Source organism: Aspergillus foveolatus (assembly GCF_047715535.1).
Source record: "Aspergillus foveolatus strain CBS 279.81 unplaced genomic scaffold BDW70scaffold_72, whole genome shotgun sequence".
In the NCBI taxonomy this organism is placed as follows: Eukaryota; Fungi; Ascomycota; class Eurotiomycetes; order Eurotiales; family Aspergillaceae; genus Aspergillus; species Aspergillus foveolatus.
Genome location: NW_027396136.1, coordinates 24,397 through 41,627, shown reverse-complemented (window position 1 = coordinate 41,627; position 17,231 = coordinate 24,397). Strand labels below are relative to the sequence as shown.

Genomic DNA, 17,231 nt, shown 5'->3' with positions numbered 1-17,231 from the left:
TTACGGCCTGCTAGGGCTGATTACCGTAACTCTGTTTGATTTGGAATATATCGTTGAAGTTGCGCGACTACTTCTGGCTTAATTATGGCACAAAGGAAAGGAAACTCATTGATTAATAGATAGTGAAAGTCGCAGAGTACGATGTGATGATGTGGTATATGCCCTAATTAAAATCCTCCTTGGAAGACAGCTGTGCGAGCCCCGGTAATTCATGTTCCAGATCTTCCTCGTGGAGCATCTTCGGATTCAAAGACAATGATCCACGAGGTACAAAGGTGGCCACTAGAACCAGGACTGCGACCACGCTGAATTGCACGCTACCCACGTTCCGGATCGCTTCGTAGATATTGCCGTTCCCATCAGGTCCGCCTGTCTTTTCATAGATATGATCGATATAACTGCCGAGTATAGGGGAGGTAATTGCATAAAGGACGATATATGTAGAGTAGAGGAAAGCCATAACGGCGCCAAGAGAAGAGACGTTTTTTGTTTTTGACTCGACCCTGGCAAGCGCAGCTTGGATATACGCGGCCAAAGATACATCACCGGCAGCCCAGCCAAAAGAAATTGGTAAGAATGTGGCTGCAGCAATCCAGGCCATGGAAACTTGGTGCATTTCAGGTCGCCAATATGGAAGATACCACGTTACGAGCAGCAAAAGAGCGTCTAACCGAAGCCAAGGGATTGGGGTTGCGACCGTGTTTGTGAATAGGATCACAAACAGCGCGCCCAAGAGTTCGCCTAGATTCGAGCCACCGACAATGATCTGCGACCAAGCTGCGTTTCCAAGATAGCGACGGGAAATGGCGGGGGCCACACTATTCTCTAGGTACCGATGAGCGTATAGTGCAACCGAGTATCCTGGCAGCAGCCAGATAAATTTGCGGGAGGAGAAGAGGAGACGGCCCCCTGTCCAAATAGATTCCAGAAAAAGCCAGAATCCGACGACGACTGCTTGGATATACGGCGGTTGATCTTCGAGTACTTGAGTCCGCTGACTCTGAAAACCGTGATCGCCGAGGAAGAACCAGCTGGCAGCCGATAAAAAGAAGCAAATTGGGGTGATCAGGAAAGAGTAATTGTTTCCGAGATAGGGGATCAGAGCCAATGCGGTGCAAAAAGCCCCAGCAGTTCCTGATACTTCGTAGAATATATGCACCAAAGCATCTACCTGGCGTAGTTTCTGCACATTGCCACCAACAAGATCCCGGGGGATCACACGCCGGATCAACTCAACCATGCCGTAGGCGATACCGGCCACGCAATACACGGGGATAATGCCATCAGTGTTGTAGCTGCCGTAGTAGTGGAAGTCATGTTCAGGGTGGTGATCCCGAAAGGCCAACGGGAGGAATCGACCGCCTGTGCTGGCATCAATTATGAGAAGTAGGGCGCTGAGAAGGCCAAAGACCAGAACGGCGCCGGCCAGAACTAGCCGCGAAGGGAACCTCCGGATAAGCGGGGCGATTAGGATGGACCCAACACATTGACAGGCCTGGTTCAGGCCCACCATAAGTCCAACCCGTTGAAACGTTTTGGGGGTGGTGTTGGTCAGGTAGGCGTCATAATCGTAGCGATTAGTTGCGAGAGTCACGATCGATCCGTTGAATGCTTCAAGCCCGAACTTGTACATCATAATACCCAAAATGTAGATGGTTATGTTGCGTCTCTCCGCAGGAGTAAACAAGCGCCAATTCTGCTTGACTGCATCGTAAAAGGGTGCCATAGCCCTGGGCGCCCCATAGTCATCATTCACAGGCGGGAGTAATATCGCAAGAGCCTGAAGCGCTGCTGTCAGAGGCTTTTAAATGATAACCAGTGACGAACGCCCCCGCCGCCAGAGATGTAGTGCTCAGCCTGACATTCCGATAGCTGACCTGGCATTGCTTCGTCCCTGTGGTCATCCCACGGGCCCTGCCTGACTGGCATCTCGGCGAGAACAGTCGAGAACGGTGAGAACAAATCGAACCCCAGAATTCAGGCACGTTGAGTGGGTAATAACAGGGATCAGGAATTGAGTGATATCTAAACTTTGCTTAGTGAAAAGTACTAGGGAGTTCTCTTGGAAGTCGTGTGGAAGCTCTTGGATGGCTGGTATGCATCTTGGCCCTTGTGGTTGATGGAGGAATCGAAGCCCGCGAGGAAGGCACGTGGTGGGGACCTCCAAACAGGGCTAGCGCTTAATCACGTGAAATCACGTGATAGGACTGGGTATGCCGGCCAGTGCCAAGACCAAACATATGGGGCTTGAGCATGGTTATGTATCCAGCAAGGAGCAGAATACAAGACAGCGCACACGGATTTCAGTCCTATGATGCCAGGGTTTATGCACCAACTACTAGGTAGGAAAGTTTATCAAAGAGCACGGTTGTCTCGCGCGGGATGCTGCATGCTGCGGACTTGGCTCAGCTGGTCCTCCGCATCCTCCGCCAAGGCTCAGAGCCGTATGAAGGAGTATGGAGTACATATTCTCTCCCAGCGTCATCAGACTATGATCACAATAATACCTCTATGACAATGACCTTGACACTATACTGGAAATCAACAAAAGGTAAATTCATGCATCTCATGCATCCGTCCATAGCAACCCTTGTCGCGTCCGAATATCAATGTCCAAATATCAACTGGATGGTTTTACCCCTGAAGGCACCGGCCGATTTTGGGATGACGGGGAGAGAACACATAGGCAGGAAGGGACAGGTAATGAAAATAAATTGGAATTGAGAAACCTCAGTGAAGACTATTACCATTTGGGCTAAGTCTCGGCTTGGTCTTACGATATCTTATCATGGTTCTGCCGTTCTGGGCAGAACATACTAGAGATCAAGACTTTGTTGCCTCAGGCGCGATCGCGTAACGCCGCAAACAACCGCTCTTTCCGCTCTCGAGTTTCGAGTGCTTCGTTTATCGAGTTCTTGAATCCCGAAGTCACTGTGTGGGCTCTGCTCCGCCCCATCCTTTGAGCTTTTGCCCGAGAATCTCAGACGTCAGCGTGCAGATTTATTGAGGTCGATGACCCATGTCACACTGTGGTCCAAGTGTATGGCATTTGTCGATCGGAGCTAAGTGATTGGACCGTTAGAGAGACGACGAGGAGCTACCCCAAGCCTCTTTTTTCGGCACCTCGCTCGACTGGTCCCTCGAGTCAGCCTTTGTTCACCGTTCAAAGAGCAACGTTCGCGTGACTCGCTTCTCATCTGGCTTTGACCGCTGCGGGGCCGCCGCATGACTGCTGAAACGCCGTGTTGCTATCTCCCGCCACTGTCTGGGTCATCGTCCACCGCCAGAACATAAATATGCAAGCTGGCCGTCGGCAGCTGTGTTCTTTAGCCCCCTTTACTACAGGCTCTGATCCAGAGCGCTGTCGTAGTTCAATGTCATATGTGAGTAATTTTCTGCCGTCGCGGAAGCTTCGTTAGAGCCCGCTAACCAAGTGCCGCACCGACTTAATAGAGAACGCGTGTTTCGTAGCATAGATTTCGGAGTTCGTTTTATATTCTCGAATTTCTTTTCAAACTTACATTCCTACCCTTGCTTCCAGCCTTTGCTCCGGCGTGCGTTGATCCCTTCATATAGCACTGGCGGCATCTGAAGGCCACATGGCTGCAGCAGCGGGGCAGCCGCACGAAGATATGGGCTCACAACAGACAGAGAAGGGTTGGTGGAAAAGGGTATTTCGCTCGGCTTCGTCTGGGAACTCCAGGTCGAGTCAGGGTCCGGAGGACATAGACTATCGCCCTAGAGCGACCTTGGGTATTCTTAGTGATCGGGAGACCGACGAAGTGCCAGGTAAGAACACCCCTAGGTCTCGGTGAAGATCCGCTAACTTAGGCTACTAGGGACTGTACTCCTCCTATCTTCCAACCGTAACGAACCGCTGGGCTTGAGGCATCAGCCTCAGCGTACATCAGCCTCATCGCTTCCTGTCTCACATCCCCCATCGAGGTCGTCTTCTCGTGCATCTGCGCCCCCAACGAAGAAGACCGCGGACGGAAAGATTGTCCTGAACCCACAGCCAGACGATTCACGAAATGACCCTTTGAACTGGCCGGTCTGGCGACGTGATGCCGCACTGATCTCATTGGGTTTTTACTGCCTGATGGGCGGTGGCATGACGCCAATCCTCGCCGCCGGCTTCAACCAGGTCGCGGAGGCTTACGATGTTGACACTCAGAAGGTCGCATACACTACAGGGTTGTATATGCTGGGGCTGGGTATTGGGTCAGTTGTCATGTCACCTACCGCAATTCTGTGGGGAAAGCGCCCGGTCTATTTACTAGGCGCAACCCTGTTCATTATCTCTGCAGTCTGGTGTGCAGTGTCACCAAACTACCCTAGCCTAGTTGTGGCTCGTATCTTTCAGGGCATTGCGGTCAGCCCAGTCGAGTGCCTACCCTCAGCAACAATCGCGGAGATCTACTTCTTGCATGAGAGAGCATATCGAGTTGGAATCTATACACTTCTCCTGCTCGGGGGTAAAAACCTCATCCCACTTGTTAGCGCAGCCATCATCGGCAGCCTAGGCTGGCGCTGGGTATTCTGGATCGTCGCCATCATTGTCGGGGCTTGCCTCGTTTTGATATTTTTCTTCCTGCCGGAGACCTTCTGGGATCGTACCCCACGTCCACGTCGACACCGCAAGCGCCCAGATTTCTACCGGAGTGTGTCGGACATGGTTTCGCATGGACTCCACAGAGGCCGCACCACCAACGCTCATCCTCGTGGCATCTCGGAGGATGCTCCAGATGCCGCTTCTCAAAAGCGGTCCAAGAAGGGTCATGTTGGCTTTATCGAAAACGATCCCGGAGATGAGGAGTTGGAGCAGGAGAAGCAGGAGAAGCAGGAGAAGCAGGAGAAGCAGGATTCGCCCTACGGATCGGACCCGGTGTCCCTGGTACAGAGCCAAAGCCAAGTGGCAGACCCGTCTGTGGAGCCTTCTGATCTGGAATCAACGGAGAAGCCGAGTCTTCCGCCGCTAGCCAACGGCGATACGACTCGCTCTTCTGAACTTGAAGCTGGACGATTTGCATCGCCGTCACCTGCGCGAAGCGAGTCGGCGGATCCGGCTGCAGGGTTAAGCTTGCCCGTTCAGTATACTAATCGACTTCGTGACAAGTCAAAAATCCCGTACACCTACTACCTGCGACCTTGGAACGGAAGGATTTCGCAAGATCGTTGGCTACGGGTCGCTATCCGTCCGTTCATATTGTTCGCGTATCCGGCAGTATTGTGGTCGACTGCCGTGTACGCGCTGTCAGTCGGATGGCTCATCGTCTTGTCAGAGGTCGTTTCCCACATCTACCAAGATAGGGAGACCTACAACTTCACCGCTCTTCAGACTGGCCTGGTCTATATCTCTCCATTCGTGGGGGGTTTACTAGGCACGGCGGTGGCAGGTAAGATTTCAGATATCATTGTCCGGTATATGACACGGCGCAATGGTGGAGTTTATGAGCCGGAATTTCGCCTTATAATGGCTATCCCCATCGCCCTATCGACCACCATAGGGCTTATGGGATTCGGCTGGAGCGCCCAAGAAAAGGACGCTTGGATTGTCCCGACCATCTTTTTCGGCCTGGTGTCGTTTGGATGCTGCTTAGGAAGTACGACGTCCATAACTTTTTGTGTCGACAGCTACCGGCAGTATGCTGGAGAAGCCTTGGTAACCCTGAACTGGAGCAAGAGTGAGTATCCTTCCCAGCCATTAATCATTCTCGATCATTAGCTTAACTCAACTTTGGCGCAGATGTTTTCCACGGCCTGGTCTTCTCCCTGTTCGTTGTCGACTGGATGGAGGATGACGGGGCACGAACGGTCTTTATAGCTCTTGGCGTCATTCAGTTCGGACTGCTGCTCTTCTCTATTCCGATGTATATTTTCGGCAAGCGGGCTCGCATGTGGACTGTGCGCAAGAAATTGATGGAGAGGTTCTAATGGTTGCCTTGGATAAGGCGTAACGGTTGTTCTTGGATGCATAAGATTTGTTCGGGTGTACATAATTCCACGTTTCAGCCTCTAGAGTAGATTCACGATAAATGCTATGGGACATGACGTTCACTAGGGAAAACAGCTAAGCTCTTAAGACATAAATCTGGGGTTGCCTGGTCATTTAGATAAAGCTGATTGGAGCCAACTAATGCGCAATGACGCATGAACTCACTGAGTTTTCTACTCTCCATAGTAAATCCTTAACTTATATGTATGCACCTTATGATCGGAGGCGATCCGCCATACCAGAGATAGGTTGGTTACAGAGGGGCGCAAGTGGCGGGTCACGGAAGTATTGCCGCCAATCACAACGAGCCACTGACAGGGGCCGTCCTCTTCCCGTGGCCAGAAACCGGTTGTGGTGTCCAGATCAGGTCTTGATGGTCGCGATCAGATCACGTCTTCAGGTTTGAGGCCATCAAGGCTCCCACAGATTAAACACGGCTCCATGTCCCCCTCATCTTATTCTGTTTCCAGATCGCACTGTTGCCGAGTGGTGCCGATACGATCTCAACCGCGGGTCTCTGCTCACCTTGAAAGGTCGTAATTCAACCCATTTTCAGTGTCGCCACAGCCGTGCTTCGCCGAGAGCACATTCCCACCCCAGGTTTGTTTCAAGGCTTTGGAAATGAAAGGCCGCGCATTCATGCATTTCCCGCCACAGCTCCCTGCATGAATTCGCTGTGGTTTGGCTCGACATTCGCATTCGGTTTCAGATTTTGTGCTTTCCACCATATTTTTTGTCCAAACTCTTATCGTTATCCTTACTACCATACCGCCCCTCGTCGAATCTCCGCATCTCCCATCAGGATTCCGAATTCGACGATGTGGTGGTAAAAGAAAAGCCTCTTATTCTGTGCAGCAACTTTACCCTCTCGTGAAACCACGATTATGGCGTCGTCACGCTCGAGAGAGCAGGACCACATCGATGGCCGTCGAGCCCGCGAGCTCTACCGTTATTTCCAACCGCAGCGTTCTCTCTCTGCAGACCGACTACCGACACATTCGACAAGCGATTCGGAGTCCACACAACTGGGGGATTCTCCTGCTGGAGAGGCTACATTCTCTACGACTCCTCCATCACCAGCACTGTCTGGGCAAGTCGCCTCTACTACCACGGGCCTTCTTCCCGAAGCTCTCATTCTCGGAGAGTACAATGCGACTCTGAATTCTTTTGCGCAACTGGCGGCGCTCCGTCTCGATGTAGAACGTGTTGTGATAAGGTGTGTAACTTCCCGTTTGGCCAGTCACTGCTAATAGATTGGAAATTCCAGTGTGTCAGACCGATCGTCGATGTTTATTATAGCCCAAAGCTCGAGATCTCCCCGCAACGGAAAGAAACCGTCTGAGATGGACGATAGCGGGACGTGGGATTGCTGTTACCCTCTTCCCTCAGCTACGTGGGCGATGTGCAAGGTGGGCTCTCCGACTACCTCTTTGACTATCCAAAAAACTGGGCTTTATTCTGAGAACATGAATCTGCTGACACTTTTTCCTAACCAGAAAACCGTGGATCTTCCGCCGTCAAACAAAGAACGTGGAGAGTTTCACTTTCTTGAAATCAATGATATAAGCCGCGATGAACGCTACAAGAATATCGCTTTTGTCGAAGGCGACCAACGTTTCAGATTCTACGCTGGAATGCCTCTAACAACGGAAAGTCATAAGATCAATATCGGCTGCTTCTTTTTGTTGGATACAAAACCCCATAATGGACTCACTGTGGAGGAAAAGGAAATCATGGGATCGATATCAGTCTTGATCATGAATTTTCTGAAAGTGAGCCGACAGGCTTCGGAGGGCCGACGGGCCGCTCGGCTATCTCGAGGACTAAGTTGTTTTGTTGAGGGCAGCTCGAGTTTCGTCGATACTGCCGACCCTTCATACACAGGCAGCGTTTCCGCTTTACCCGGCTCGCCCCCGTTTTCTGCTCCAAAAGGCAACCACTTATCAGTACGGTCATCGAACAGTGTTGAAGGGCTTCTGAAAAGGTCACACAGTAGCGATGCGCGCTCTTTCAGCTCAATATCCGATTACAAAATCGATCCAGGACGCTCCTCCAATCCACCTACTCCTCTTCCTGAATGGTGGTCCGGGACTCAGCGCAGGGAGCTCGAGGGTCTAGATCAATCCCATGGCAATTCGTGGGCGTTCAAGAGAGCTGCAAATTTGTTACGTGAAAGTCTAGAGCTTGGCGGCGACGGCGGTGTTGTCTTTCTCGAGACTGGTACCACTCCAGCGCTCGATATCGACTCAGGAAGTGACTATACCGCTGAAAACGTAACCCCGGCCTCTGTTCTGGCAATGTCCACTAACGAGGAGCCCTTTGCGCCGTCCCCCGGGTCGACAGTGACTTCTCCCGCTGCCAATCTCGACACTGGGTTTCTTCAACAGCTTATACGCCGATACAGCAAAGGGAAGCTATGGTCCTTTCATCGAGATGGCAGTGTTTCGAGCTCGGACAATGAAAATGCCAAGCCCTCAAGAAATAGTGCCCGGACTGCAAGGGCCCAGGAGCTGACAAAGAGCGCACCGAAAAGGTGGAGAAGCGTTGAAAATAGGTTACTTAATACCTATTTTCCCAATGCGACTCAAGTGCTTTTCGTCCCTTTGTGGAATGCCGCAAGCTCCCAGTGGTTCGCAGGATGCTTCTGCTGGAACACAGTGGAGAGTCGTGTCTTTAGCTCCTCTGTTGAGCTGAGCTCTGTGCTGGGTTTTGGTTCTTCCATTATGGTGGAACATAGCCGTCTTGAATCACTCATTTCAGATCGCCAGAAAGGCGATTTCATTGGCAGCATTTCGTAAGTACTCTGCAATAACTCTGATATCCAGGCTAATAGCTCGATAGGCACGAACTCCGCAGTCCCTTGCATGGGATATTGGCAGCGGCAGAGTTTTTGAGCGGCACAAATCTGGACGAGTTCCAGGGCCAGTTGTTAGATACCATCAATGCGTGCAGCCTAACGTTGTTGGACACAATGAACCAAGTTCTTGATTTCAGCAAGATCGTTTCGTTGGAGAGGAAAGGTCGCCAAATGAGACAAAGCAAGAAACACCAGTTTGCGGATTTTAGTGGTAAAGCATCAGTTGGCTTGGACAACTCTGTGCGAACTGATATCGCGCTCATGGCAGAGGAGGTGGTGGAAGGCGTATGTCTTGGACACGCATACAGTCTGAAATCGTCCTCCAATCCAATGAGTCCCGCCGCGGAATTGCCCAAAGGGAAACGGGTCAGTCATCCTCGCGCTGAGATGGGCGTGGAAGTAATTGTCGACATTGCGCAAAATAACTGGACCTACAATGCCCAACCGGGTGCTTTGAGGCGGATCATCATGAACGTCTTTGGTAACGCCATGAAATACACAGAGGCAGGCCACGTTTGTGTTCGTCTTGAAGCCGCTGAATCTCATGACGATCGCCATAGTCAACCAGCGGAGGATTTGATAACGTTGACGGTGTCCGATACTGGAAAAGGCATCTCGGAGGAGTTTCTGCGCGGCCGACTATATACTCCATTCGCGCAGGAAGACACGCTCGCTGTAGGAACGGGGCTTGGGTTGTCAATCGTTCGCAGTCTGGTTAAATCCTTGGGTGGCAGCATCGACATACACAGTCGCCCAGGTGAAGGGACGACCGTGAGAGTCACCGTGCCCCTCACACGCCCTGGAGATGATGTAGAGGTGATATCGCCCACCACAACCGAGCCGGACATCGTTCGCTCAGCATTCGAGAAGGATCCTCCAAATAACTGTGACATCCTTCGCCACAATTATACCAACAAACGAGCGGCCATATTTGGAAAGGGACCTACTGATGCGCGCGCACATCTTCTGTGGACTACAATCTCGGATTATCTGACTAGATGGTACGAGTTCGAACTGGTCTCGTGGCCGTCTGAGCAACCCGTCGACATCGTGCTAGCAGACGAGCATATGTTAACCGATCTTCCGCGTACTTTTTCAACTCACACGTCCCTACCTCCGCTTATTATTCTTTGCAGCAGGTCTATTGATTACGAAGTCGCACGCATGCAATGGTCCACCCTTGCCGACGTAGTGAGCATTATCACTCGCCCGTGCGGCCCGTACAAGCTCGCCCGTACGATTCAGAAATGTTTTGATTCGGCGAAGGGCACTGTATCGGAACAGTCCCCGGCTGAATGGACGCTTCCATTTCGACCAAAGACAACGCTATTGACCGCGGCGAATGCGATACCAGAGGAGGAGCAGAAAACTTTCGGAGTATTGAATACTACCCCAGATTTGATCGATGCAGCGAGCTCAAATACCCCAAATTCCAAGGGGTCAGACAGGTCAACGCCTTCACAAGAGAGCTCAGAGATGTCGGATCCAATGTCGACCCTGGTTTCGTCCTGCCAACTTCGACCGCAGCCCGTGACGGAACCCACCGCTAAACTGGAACGTACCCCGAAAATTCTAGTGGTGGATGACAACTTCATCAACCTCAATCTAATGCTCACCTTCTTGAGAAAGCGTCAATTACAATATCTAGACTCAGCTGAAAATGGGCAGCTTGCAGTCGACGCTGTAGAACGAACGCCTGGAGGGTACGACATGATTTTCATGGGTAAGCTCTCTCTTTTCTCAGACCCAGACATGACGTCGACTGACACATTTACTTAAACAGACATCTCCATGCCAGTTATGAACGGTTTCGAAGCTACGCGGGCCATCCGTGCCATTGAAAGGGAGCGCGGGACGGAGCTTCCTACCCCGGCGACCATCATCGCCCTCACAGGGCTGAGCAGTGTGCGCGACGAATCCGAAGCGCTCTCTTCCGGGTTTGACCTCTTCCTCACGAAGCCCGTGTCGTTCAAGGAAGTTTCTAAGCTACTCGACGAATGGAGTGCAAAGACAGTCTAAAAGACGTAAACGACATTAATTTGTTCCACTTCCGGCAACGTCCGCCCCGTACTACGACGCGATGGCAGTGCTTATGAACATGTGCATTATGGGACATGACTTTCATTTCCACCCGTCGTTATCGATTTTGCATTTCATGCATTTCATGCATTCCCATTTGATGGCTGTTATGGTTGTTGCATATATCATGGGTGGCATTCTGATTTGTTCGGTTTGTTTTCGTTTTGCGGGGTTGCTTTGTACACGGATATGGAAGCGCGATGATACCCCATATTTGAATAGATATAACGTGATCAATTGATTCATGAATAGAAAGCATTTGTTTTTCTTTTTGGGCATGTACACGTACATACTCCGTAATAAGTAGATTATACGGTGACCTGTGCACGCGCTAGGATCTGCTCGGGTAGTGACTCCGTGGCCCACGCTCGTAGATTATACCTATTTGGGTGTCTCTAGCTCGTGGAGCTGTACAGCTGCAGACTGAGGCTGTAAAGCTGAGATAGGAACCCGGCCTTCCGTCGGCTGATCAATTGTTTCATCTCGATTTTCTCTTGCGATCGTCGCTGGTCCTACTTTGAGCTGCCTGATGGAGTAAGACGGTAAGCCACGAGGTCTCCCCATTTCATCTTTTCTCCTGCTCCTCACTTCTACTTCTTCTCCCTCCGCCCATCCCGATCTTCAGCATTCTTCTTTTCATTGCAATTCGTTAACACTTCGCTTCCTGGGGGGGTTTATCTGTTGTTGAGAATTGTCCTTTAGTTTGCTGGTTGATCGCCATGGCCTCTCTCTCTTCACTCCGTCATCTCATTCAAACACATCCGCTCATCGACAACCATGCTCACAACCTCCTCTCCCAGTCAGCAGCCTGCAATTATGCCAAATATCCCTTCGAGCAGATCATATCTGAGGCGCAAGGAGTTGCTCTAGCAAACGCCCCTTCAACGCTATCCTTTCACCGTGCGGCCAGGCAGCTCGCTACTCTATACCAAAGCTCGTCATCCGACTGGGACAGCCTCCGCGCTGCCCGAGACCAGTCAGTCCAGCGTGACTATGAGGGCCTGATTCGCAGATGCTTGGAGGGAACACAAGTTCTTCTCCTTGACGATCTTTTGACGGAAAATGACGTTGAACCTTTTGACTGGCATGATCGCTTCACCGCATCAGCCACTAAGCGCATTGTCCGTATCGAAGCTCTGGCTGCCCGCGTCCTGTCACAGATTGTCCACGGAGGGCCCGTTCCCCAGGATTCTTCCGACCTCTCAGCTTTCCAGACCCTTTGGGAGTCGTTCTCGCGGAATTTCAGCGCTCTGATCTCCGATGCCATTGCCGACCCCGCTGTGGTGGGGTTCAAGTCGGTGATATGTTACCGCACTGGGTTAGATGTCCAGCCAACCGATGACCGTGATACAGAACGATTAATCCGGTCTTTTGCTCGTACGATCTCGCAAGCGGCCGTCTCCACCCCCCGGGTAGAGGATAAGCCACTGAACGACTGGCTGGTGCGCCAAACACTCAATCTACTTAAGGCAGCCAAGGTTACTCAACCAAACAAACCCTTGCAGCTGCATACTGGTTTGGGAGATAACGACATCAATCTACTGAAATCCAACCCTGCTCATCTGCAATCTCTTATTGCGCAATACCCTGAAGTCGATTTTGTTTTGCTGCATTCGTCTTACCCCTATACGCGCGAGGCTGGATATCTGGCCTGCGTCTACCCTAATGTCTATTTAGATCTCGGAGAGGTCTTTCCCATGGTCAGCCGGGACGCGCAGGAATCGATCTTGAGAGAGAGTCTAGAGATTGTCCCCAGCACTCGGTTGTTATGGAGTACCGATGGACATTTTTTCCCAGAAACATTTTGGCTGGCCAATAAACAGTTCCGAGATGCGTTGGAAAAGGTCCGGCCCCTGCATTCTGCTCATGAAAGTACTCTGACTAATCTGAAACAGGTTTTCGTGGACTATGTCCAGAATGGTGATTATACCAATGAGCAAGCCATGCAGGCTGCGGCAGATATCCTTTTCCACAACTCAAACCGGCTTTATGAGCTAAACGAACAGCCGCCATCTGCCGCTTTATCGGCTGGGAATCAGTCGATCTCCCGTATCTCGTCAACTGATCTGCTTGAGAGGTTCATTCGAAGAAACCCAGGCATCAAATATGTCTGGACGCAGTTCGTTGACTACACTGCCACAGTTAGAGTCCGCATGTTCCCAGTAATGGAGTTCGCTAAGATTGTCCGCAAGCAACGCCGGCTCGGTATTAGCATGGCCACCTTCTGGATGTTGCAGGACGATGAAGTTGTTGGGGGCACGACTACAGGCCAATTCTACCTTATACCAGACCTATCCACACTCAGCCCAAATGTCGGAATCGACTCCAATAGTGCCACCGTAATGACCTGGTGGAAGAGCGAACAAGGCGAGTCCTTGGAGGAATGTCCGCGCACGAATTTGCTCAACATAAACAACAAACTCAAAGACGAGTTTGGTATCCAAGCCACCTGCGGCTTTGAGATTGAAGTCGTTTTCTTGAAACCAACCACAGACCCTTCAACAGGAGAAGAAGACTGGGCTCCTTCTGTGACCAACCATTCCTGGTCTCAAATGACTCGCGAGACGCGCCGCATGCTCCCTCTACTCGAAGAAATCGCCGAAACGCTCGCCTCCATCGGCATCCATCTCCAACAATTCCATGCCGAGTCGGCCCCTGGCCAATTCGAATTCATCCTCCCACCTGACAACCCCGTCGCTGCAGTCGACACCCTTATCAAATCCCGACAAGTCATAGCCAACATTGTCGAGAAACACGGTCTCCGCGCAACACTCTATCCACGCCCCTATCCCTCCGCCGCCGGCACGGCGTCCCACGCTCACGTTTCCATCTCCCCGTCAACAAAAGAAGAATCCTTCCTGGCCGGTGTCCTCCACCACTACCCCGCCGTACTGGCATTCACCCTTTCCGGCGACGCAAGCTACGACCGCGTTAAGTCGGGTATTTGGGCCGGAAGCGAATGGGTCGCCTGGGGCACCCAGAACCGTGAGGCGCCTATTCGCAAGATCTCACCAGGCCATTGGGAAATAAAGTCTCTTGACGGCTTGGCAAACATGTATTTGGCCATGGCTGCTTTCCTGGCTGCGGGATATACGGGAGTAAAAGAAGATCTCCCGCTCACTATCAAGGATTGTCCATGTGCGTTAATTGATCCCATTAACTCGTATAAATAACTAACGTTAGACTTACAGATGACGCGGCATCGCTCCCAGAAAGCGAACGCGCCGCACTCGGCATAACTACGAAACTCCCTAACACCCTCGATAAAAGTCTTGCCGCGTTAGAATCTGACAAGACCCTTAGGAGTCTTCTGGGCGAGAACCTGATTGAAGACTACATCATCGTGAAACGAGCTGAGAGCAAGAAACTCAGTGCTATGGATGAAAAGGCGCGCAGGAAGTGGCTCGTGGAGAGGTATTGACTTTAATCTTTCTCCTGAGCGTATTCACAATATTTCCACGGCCTTCATGAATAAGATAATATGATGAACACTATAAACTTGACTTTGCTAGCACTTCATGAGAGGATATCAATTTGATTGAAAGGAGCACTCTAACAAGCTCGAGTGTTGAAGCATATAAGCATTACCTGCTCATGTTTTATATTCTTCTCCCGGCAGCCTCTTCAAACCAGGCAGTAGGCTAGGTACCATGAGCGGTTCAAAGAGTGGAGATGGACAATCTAGTACTGCCCATCAATCGTTAGAGTACCTGTCTTGGTAATCAGGTACTCATTCACGGCAACTTCCTTTCCACTCTCCTTTCCATATCCCGATTCCTTAATTCCTCCAAACGGCGACTCAGCCGCTGACGAGTTTCCTGTGTTCATGCCAATCATCCCCGCTTCCAGGTTCTCCAGCAGTCGCCACATACGGTCAATGTTCTTCGAGAACGCATAACTAGCCAGGCCCATGCTGGTGTCGTTGGCCAGCTTGACGGCTTCTTCCTCAGTCTCAAATCGGTAGAGAGCAGCGATCGGGGCAAAGGACTCCTCGCGAGACACCAACATGTCCTTGGTCATGTTTTTTAAGATTGTCGGCTCGAAGAAGTAACCCTTCGTTCCTTGGACACGGCTTCCACCAAGAATCACTTCGGCGCCCAGCCGCCGCGCGTCTTCGATTTGGCTAAGGGCCTTGTCGATACTGCGCGGGGTCGTGAGCGGTCCCAGAGTCGTGCCTTCTTTAGCACCATGGCCGATCACCAGCTTGGCCGTGCGCTCCTTGAGCAGCTGCGCGAATTTGTCGTAGATTCCAGCCTGCACGTAAACCCGGTTTGCAGTAATACAAGCCTGACCAGCGTGGCGCCATTTGAGAGCCATCAGCTGGTCCAGTGCCTGGTCAAGGTCCGCGTCGTCAAACACTAGGAATGGACAATTTCCGCCCAGCTCCAATGTGACCTTCTTCAAGCCGTGTGCACAGTGAGAGGCAATCAGCTTGCCAACCCGAGTTGAGCCAGTGAACGTAACCTTCTTCACGAGTGGGTGCTTGCACAGCGCTTCGCTTAGCGGCGGCGTGTTTTCCAGATCTGTCGTAAGCACATTGAACACTCCGGCGGGGAAGCCTGCCTTCTCGGCTAGGTGCGCTAATACCAAGGCCGTGAGGGGAGTCTCGGGGCTGGGCTTGACAATCATCGTGCAACCAGCAGCGAGAGCTGCACCGGCCTTCCGTAACACCATAGCAATGGGGAAGTTCCAGGGCACAAGGGCAGCAGCGACACCGATCGGTTGCTTGACAGTGAAGACGCGCCGGTTAGGCGCGGCAGGCACGGCAATTGTCCCATGTATACGTTCTGCTTCACCCGCAAACCACCAGGTGAAACCGGTCGCGTAGTCGATCTCGCCATAAGACTCGGCGATGGGCTTGCCTGTTTCATGGGTGAGGATCTTCGCCAGGTCGGATCTGGCCTCCCGGATGAGCAAGTCCCATTTCAACAGCCACTGGGCACGTTGGCGAGGGTTGACCTTTTTAAACTTCTCAAAAGCGTCGTGCGCGATCTGGACGGCGGAATCGACGTCTTCAGCAGAGTTTGTAGGGCAGCTTGCCCAGGGGAGATCGGTACCGGGGTCTAAGCCGCGTTAATCATGAAAAACAGCATGAAACTGTGGTTCTTCAAGCTTACCGACGACCTCGAATCGCGCACCGCTTTTTGCTGTAACCCAAGCGTTCCCGACGTAGGAATCAAAGTGGAGCAAGTCAGGGTTGTCCAGCTAATACCAATCAGTACCGGTAGATGGCCGATTCGAAATGACGTACCTCGAAGGGAAGCTTATATTGCTGAGCCATATTTAGCCACTCTTACTGGATGGAATAATTCGAAGGGAGATGGTAGAGACAAAGGAGATGGAGACGAGAAGAAGTGACGCAGGCAGAGATAATTATTGGGATTGACCCCGCAACCCCTCATCTTATCGGCACCTCGGTCTCCACGGTGAGGTGATGAGCGATTGGAGACTCTCCAATTGATGGAGTACTGCGAAGATCAAAGTAGGAAGTACTCTGAGTCGGGCTAGTATGAAAGTGCTGGCTAATACATGTGCTAAAAGTAAACGGATGGTTCCGACTCTGCCAAAAGCTCTGCTCGTCCTTCTCTTGGGTGTCCTGCAGACGGGCCCCTATCAACATGCCTGCTGTTGAGACTATCCGGACTGGTTGGCGCAGGGATACCCTTCTCCCTCGTCGGTAGACCCCATTCAGAGAATGCATCGCGTTCGGCGGTCCCATACAACAGCGTCTTTTGTGCCCACCAGAGCTCCAAGTCGTCCGCATTGCGCAGCGGGAGCCGTGACCATTCGTTGACGGCAGCCGTTCGCGACGGGCCTGGTTGAGACGAGTCGGGTATGCTGAAGGACCGCGGCGAGAAGGTCCGCAAGTATGAATACGAACTATAAAGAGCGCGTTCTGTTGCTGCGAGCCGGCTTTCCAGGTGCGTTATATAACCTTGTGGGAGGCCGCGTTTCCCGCTTTCAGGATAAACGCATTTCGCAGATTCGGAGCACTGCGAGCAGACGGGCCTTGGCCGTTAGTATCTTGAGTATATAGCAGGTACGATGTTCGTACAATATTCGGTCGCACTAGAAGCGTCAATATCAAGTCAGAAAAGGAGAAGAAAAAAAAATAAAAAAAAAAAGGAAAAGAAGGGGGGAAAGGAGACGGGGAAAAAAAGAGAGAGAGAGAGAGAGATCTTGCAGATACCTTGCACTTTTTCTGGCGACAGGGCTCGCATGCGATCGGATTTTGCTTGTCCGTCATTGACTCAAGATCTGGTAAAGAACCAAAAAGCCAAGAAGATTGTTGCTGTCAAA

General features: G+C 51.6%; 6 protein-coding genes across 6 annotated transcripts; 3 read left to right on the top strand and 3 right to left on the bottom strand.

Annotated features, from left to right (window-relative positions):
• Positions 1-15: 15 nt before the first annotated feature.
• Positions 16-2,102, bottom strand: BDW70DRAFT_143301 (uncharacterized protein; the record flags this gene model as incomplete). Its single annotated transcript, XM_073738085.1, has 1 exon — positions 16-2,102. A coding segment is annotated over exon 1 (1,349 nt), but the record flags the coding sequence as incomplete, so codon positions are not given.
• Positions 2,103-3,378: 1,276 nt separating this feature from the next.
• On the top strand, positions 3,379-5,986 carry BDW70DRAFT_111649 (putative MFS transporter). The gene is made up of 4 exons (XM_073734555.1): positions 3,379-3,383; positions 3,454-3,789; positions 3,840-5,684; positions 5,747-5,986. Exons 2-4 carry the CDS (start codon positions 3,600-3,602, stop codon positions 5,932-5,934), a joined length of 2,223 nt encoding a protein of 740 aa, XP_073592231.1. The 5' UTR covers positions 3,379-3,383; positions 3,454-3,599; the 3' UTR covers positions 5,935-5,986.
• A 764-nt stretch (positions 5,987-6,750) lies between these two features.
• Positions 6,751-10,922, top strand: BDW70DRAFT_111603 (putative sensor histidine kinase/response regulator). The gene is made up of 5 exons (XM_073734553.1): positions 6,751-7,211; positions 7,263-7,404; positions 7,492-8,789; positions 8,837-10,575; positions 10,636-10,922. Exons 1-5 carry the CDS (start codon positions 6,880-6,882, stop codon positions 10,869-10,871), a joined length of 3,747 nt encoding a protein of 1,248 aa, XP_073592230.1. The 5' UTR covers positions 6,751-6,879; the 3' UTR covers positions 10,872-10,922.
• Positions 10,923-11,650: 728 nt separating this feature from the next.
• On the top strand, positions 11,651-14,352 carry fluG (extracellular developmental signal biosynthesis protein FluG; the record flags this gene model as incomplete). The annotated part of the gene is made up of 3 exons (XM_073739618.1): positions 11,651-12,775; positions 12,827-14,069; positions 14,123-14,352. 3 exons carry the CDS (start codon positions 11,651-11,653, stop codon positions 14,350-14,352), a joined length of 2,598 nt encoding a protein of 865 aa, XP_073592229.1.
• A 130-nt stretch (positions 14,353-14,482) lies between these two features.
• On the bottom strand, positions 14,483-16,338 carry BDW70DRAFT_111608 (NAD-dependent succinate-semialdehyde dehydrogenase). Its single transcript, XM_073734554.1, has 3 exons — positions 16,183-16,338; positions 16,049-16,136; positions 14,483-15,994 (listed from the first exon to the last, which is right to left on the bottom strand). The coding sequence occupies exons 1-3, from the start codon at positions 16,210-16,212 to the stop codon at positions 14,613-14,615; spliced, it is 1,500 nt and encodes a 499-aa protein (XP_073592228.1). The 5' UTR covers positions 16,213-16,338; the 3' UTR covers positions 14,483-14,612.
• Positions 16,339-16,465: 127 nt separating this feature from the next.
• Positions 16,466-17,178, bottom strand: BDW70DRAFT_153340 (uncharacterized protein; the record flags this gene model as incomplete). Its single annotated transcript, XM_073739617.1, has 2 exons — positions 16,466-16,940; positions 17,129-17,178. 2 exons carry the CDS (start codon positions 17,176-17,178, stop codon positions 16,466-16,468), a joined length of 525 nt encoding a protein of 174 aa, XP_073592227.1.
• Between the last annotated feature and the right edge of the window lie 53 nt (positions 17,179-17,231).

Excerpts from the sequence above, each read along its gene's own strand:
- BDW70DRAFT_111649 (XM_073734555.1), top strand. The coding sequence starts at position 3,600 with ATGGCTGCAGCAGCGGGGCAGCCGCACGAAGATATGGGCTCACAACAG. Across the intron at positions 3,790-3,839 it reads GGAGACCGACGAAGTGCCAG|GGACTGTACTCCTCCTATCT; the intron begins GTAAGAACACCC and ends TTAGGCTACTAG. Across the intron at positions 5,685-5,746 it reads AACCCTGAACTGGAGCAAGA|ATGTTTTCCACGGCCTGGTC; the intron begins GTGAGTATCCTT and ends ACTTTGGCGCAG.
- BDW70DRAFT_111603 (XM_073734553.1), top strand. The coding sequence starts at position 6,880 with ATGGCGTCGTCACGCTCGAGAGAGCAGGACCACATCGATGGCCGTCGA. Across the intron at positions 7,212-7,262 it reads GTAGAACGTGTTGTGATAAG|TGTGTCAGACCGATCGTCGA; the intron begins GTGTGTAACTTC and ends TGGAAATTCCAG. Across the intron at positions 10,576-10,635 it reads GTACGACATGATTTTCATGG|ACATCTCCATGCCAGTTATG; the intron begins GTAAGCTCTCTC and ends TTACTTAAACAG.
- BDW70DRAFT_111608 (XM_073734554.1), bottom strand. The coding sequence starts at position 16,212 with ATGGCTCAGCAATATAAGCTTCCCTTCGAG. Across the intron at positions 16,137-16,182 it reads AATATAAGCTTCCCTTCGAG|CTGGACAACCCTGACTTGCT; the intron begins GTACGTCATTTC and ends GATTGGTATTAG. Across the intron at positions 15,995-16,048 it reads TGCGCGATTCGAGGTCGTCG|ACCCCGGTACCGATCTCCCC; the intron begins GTAAGCTTGAAG and ends AACGCGGCTTAG.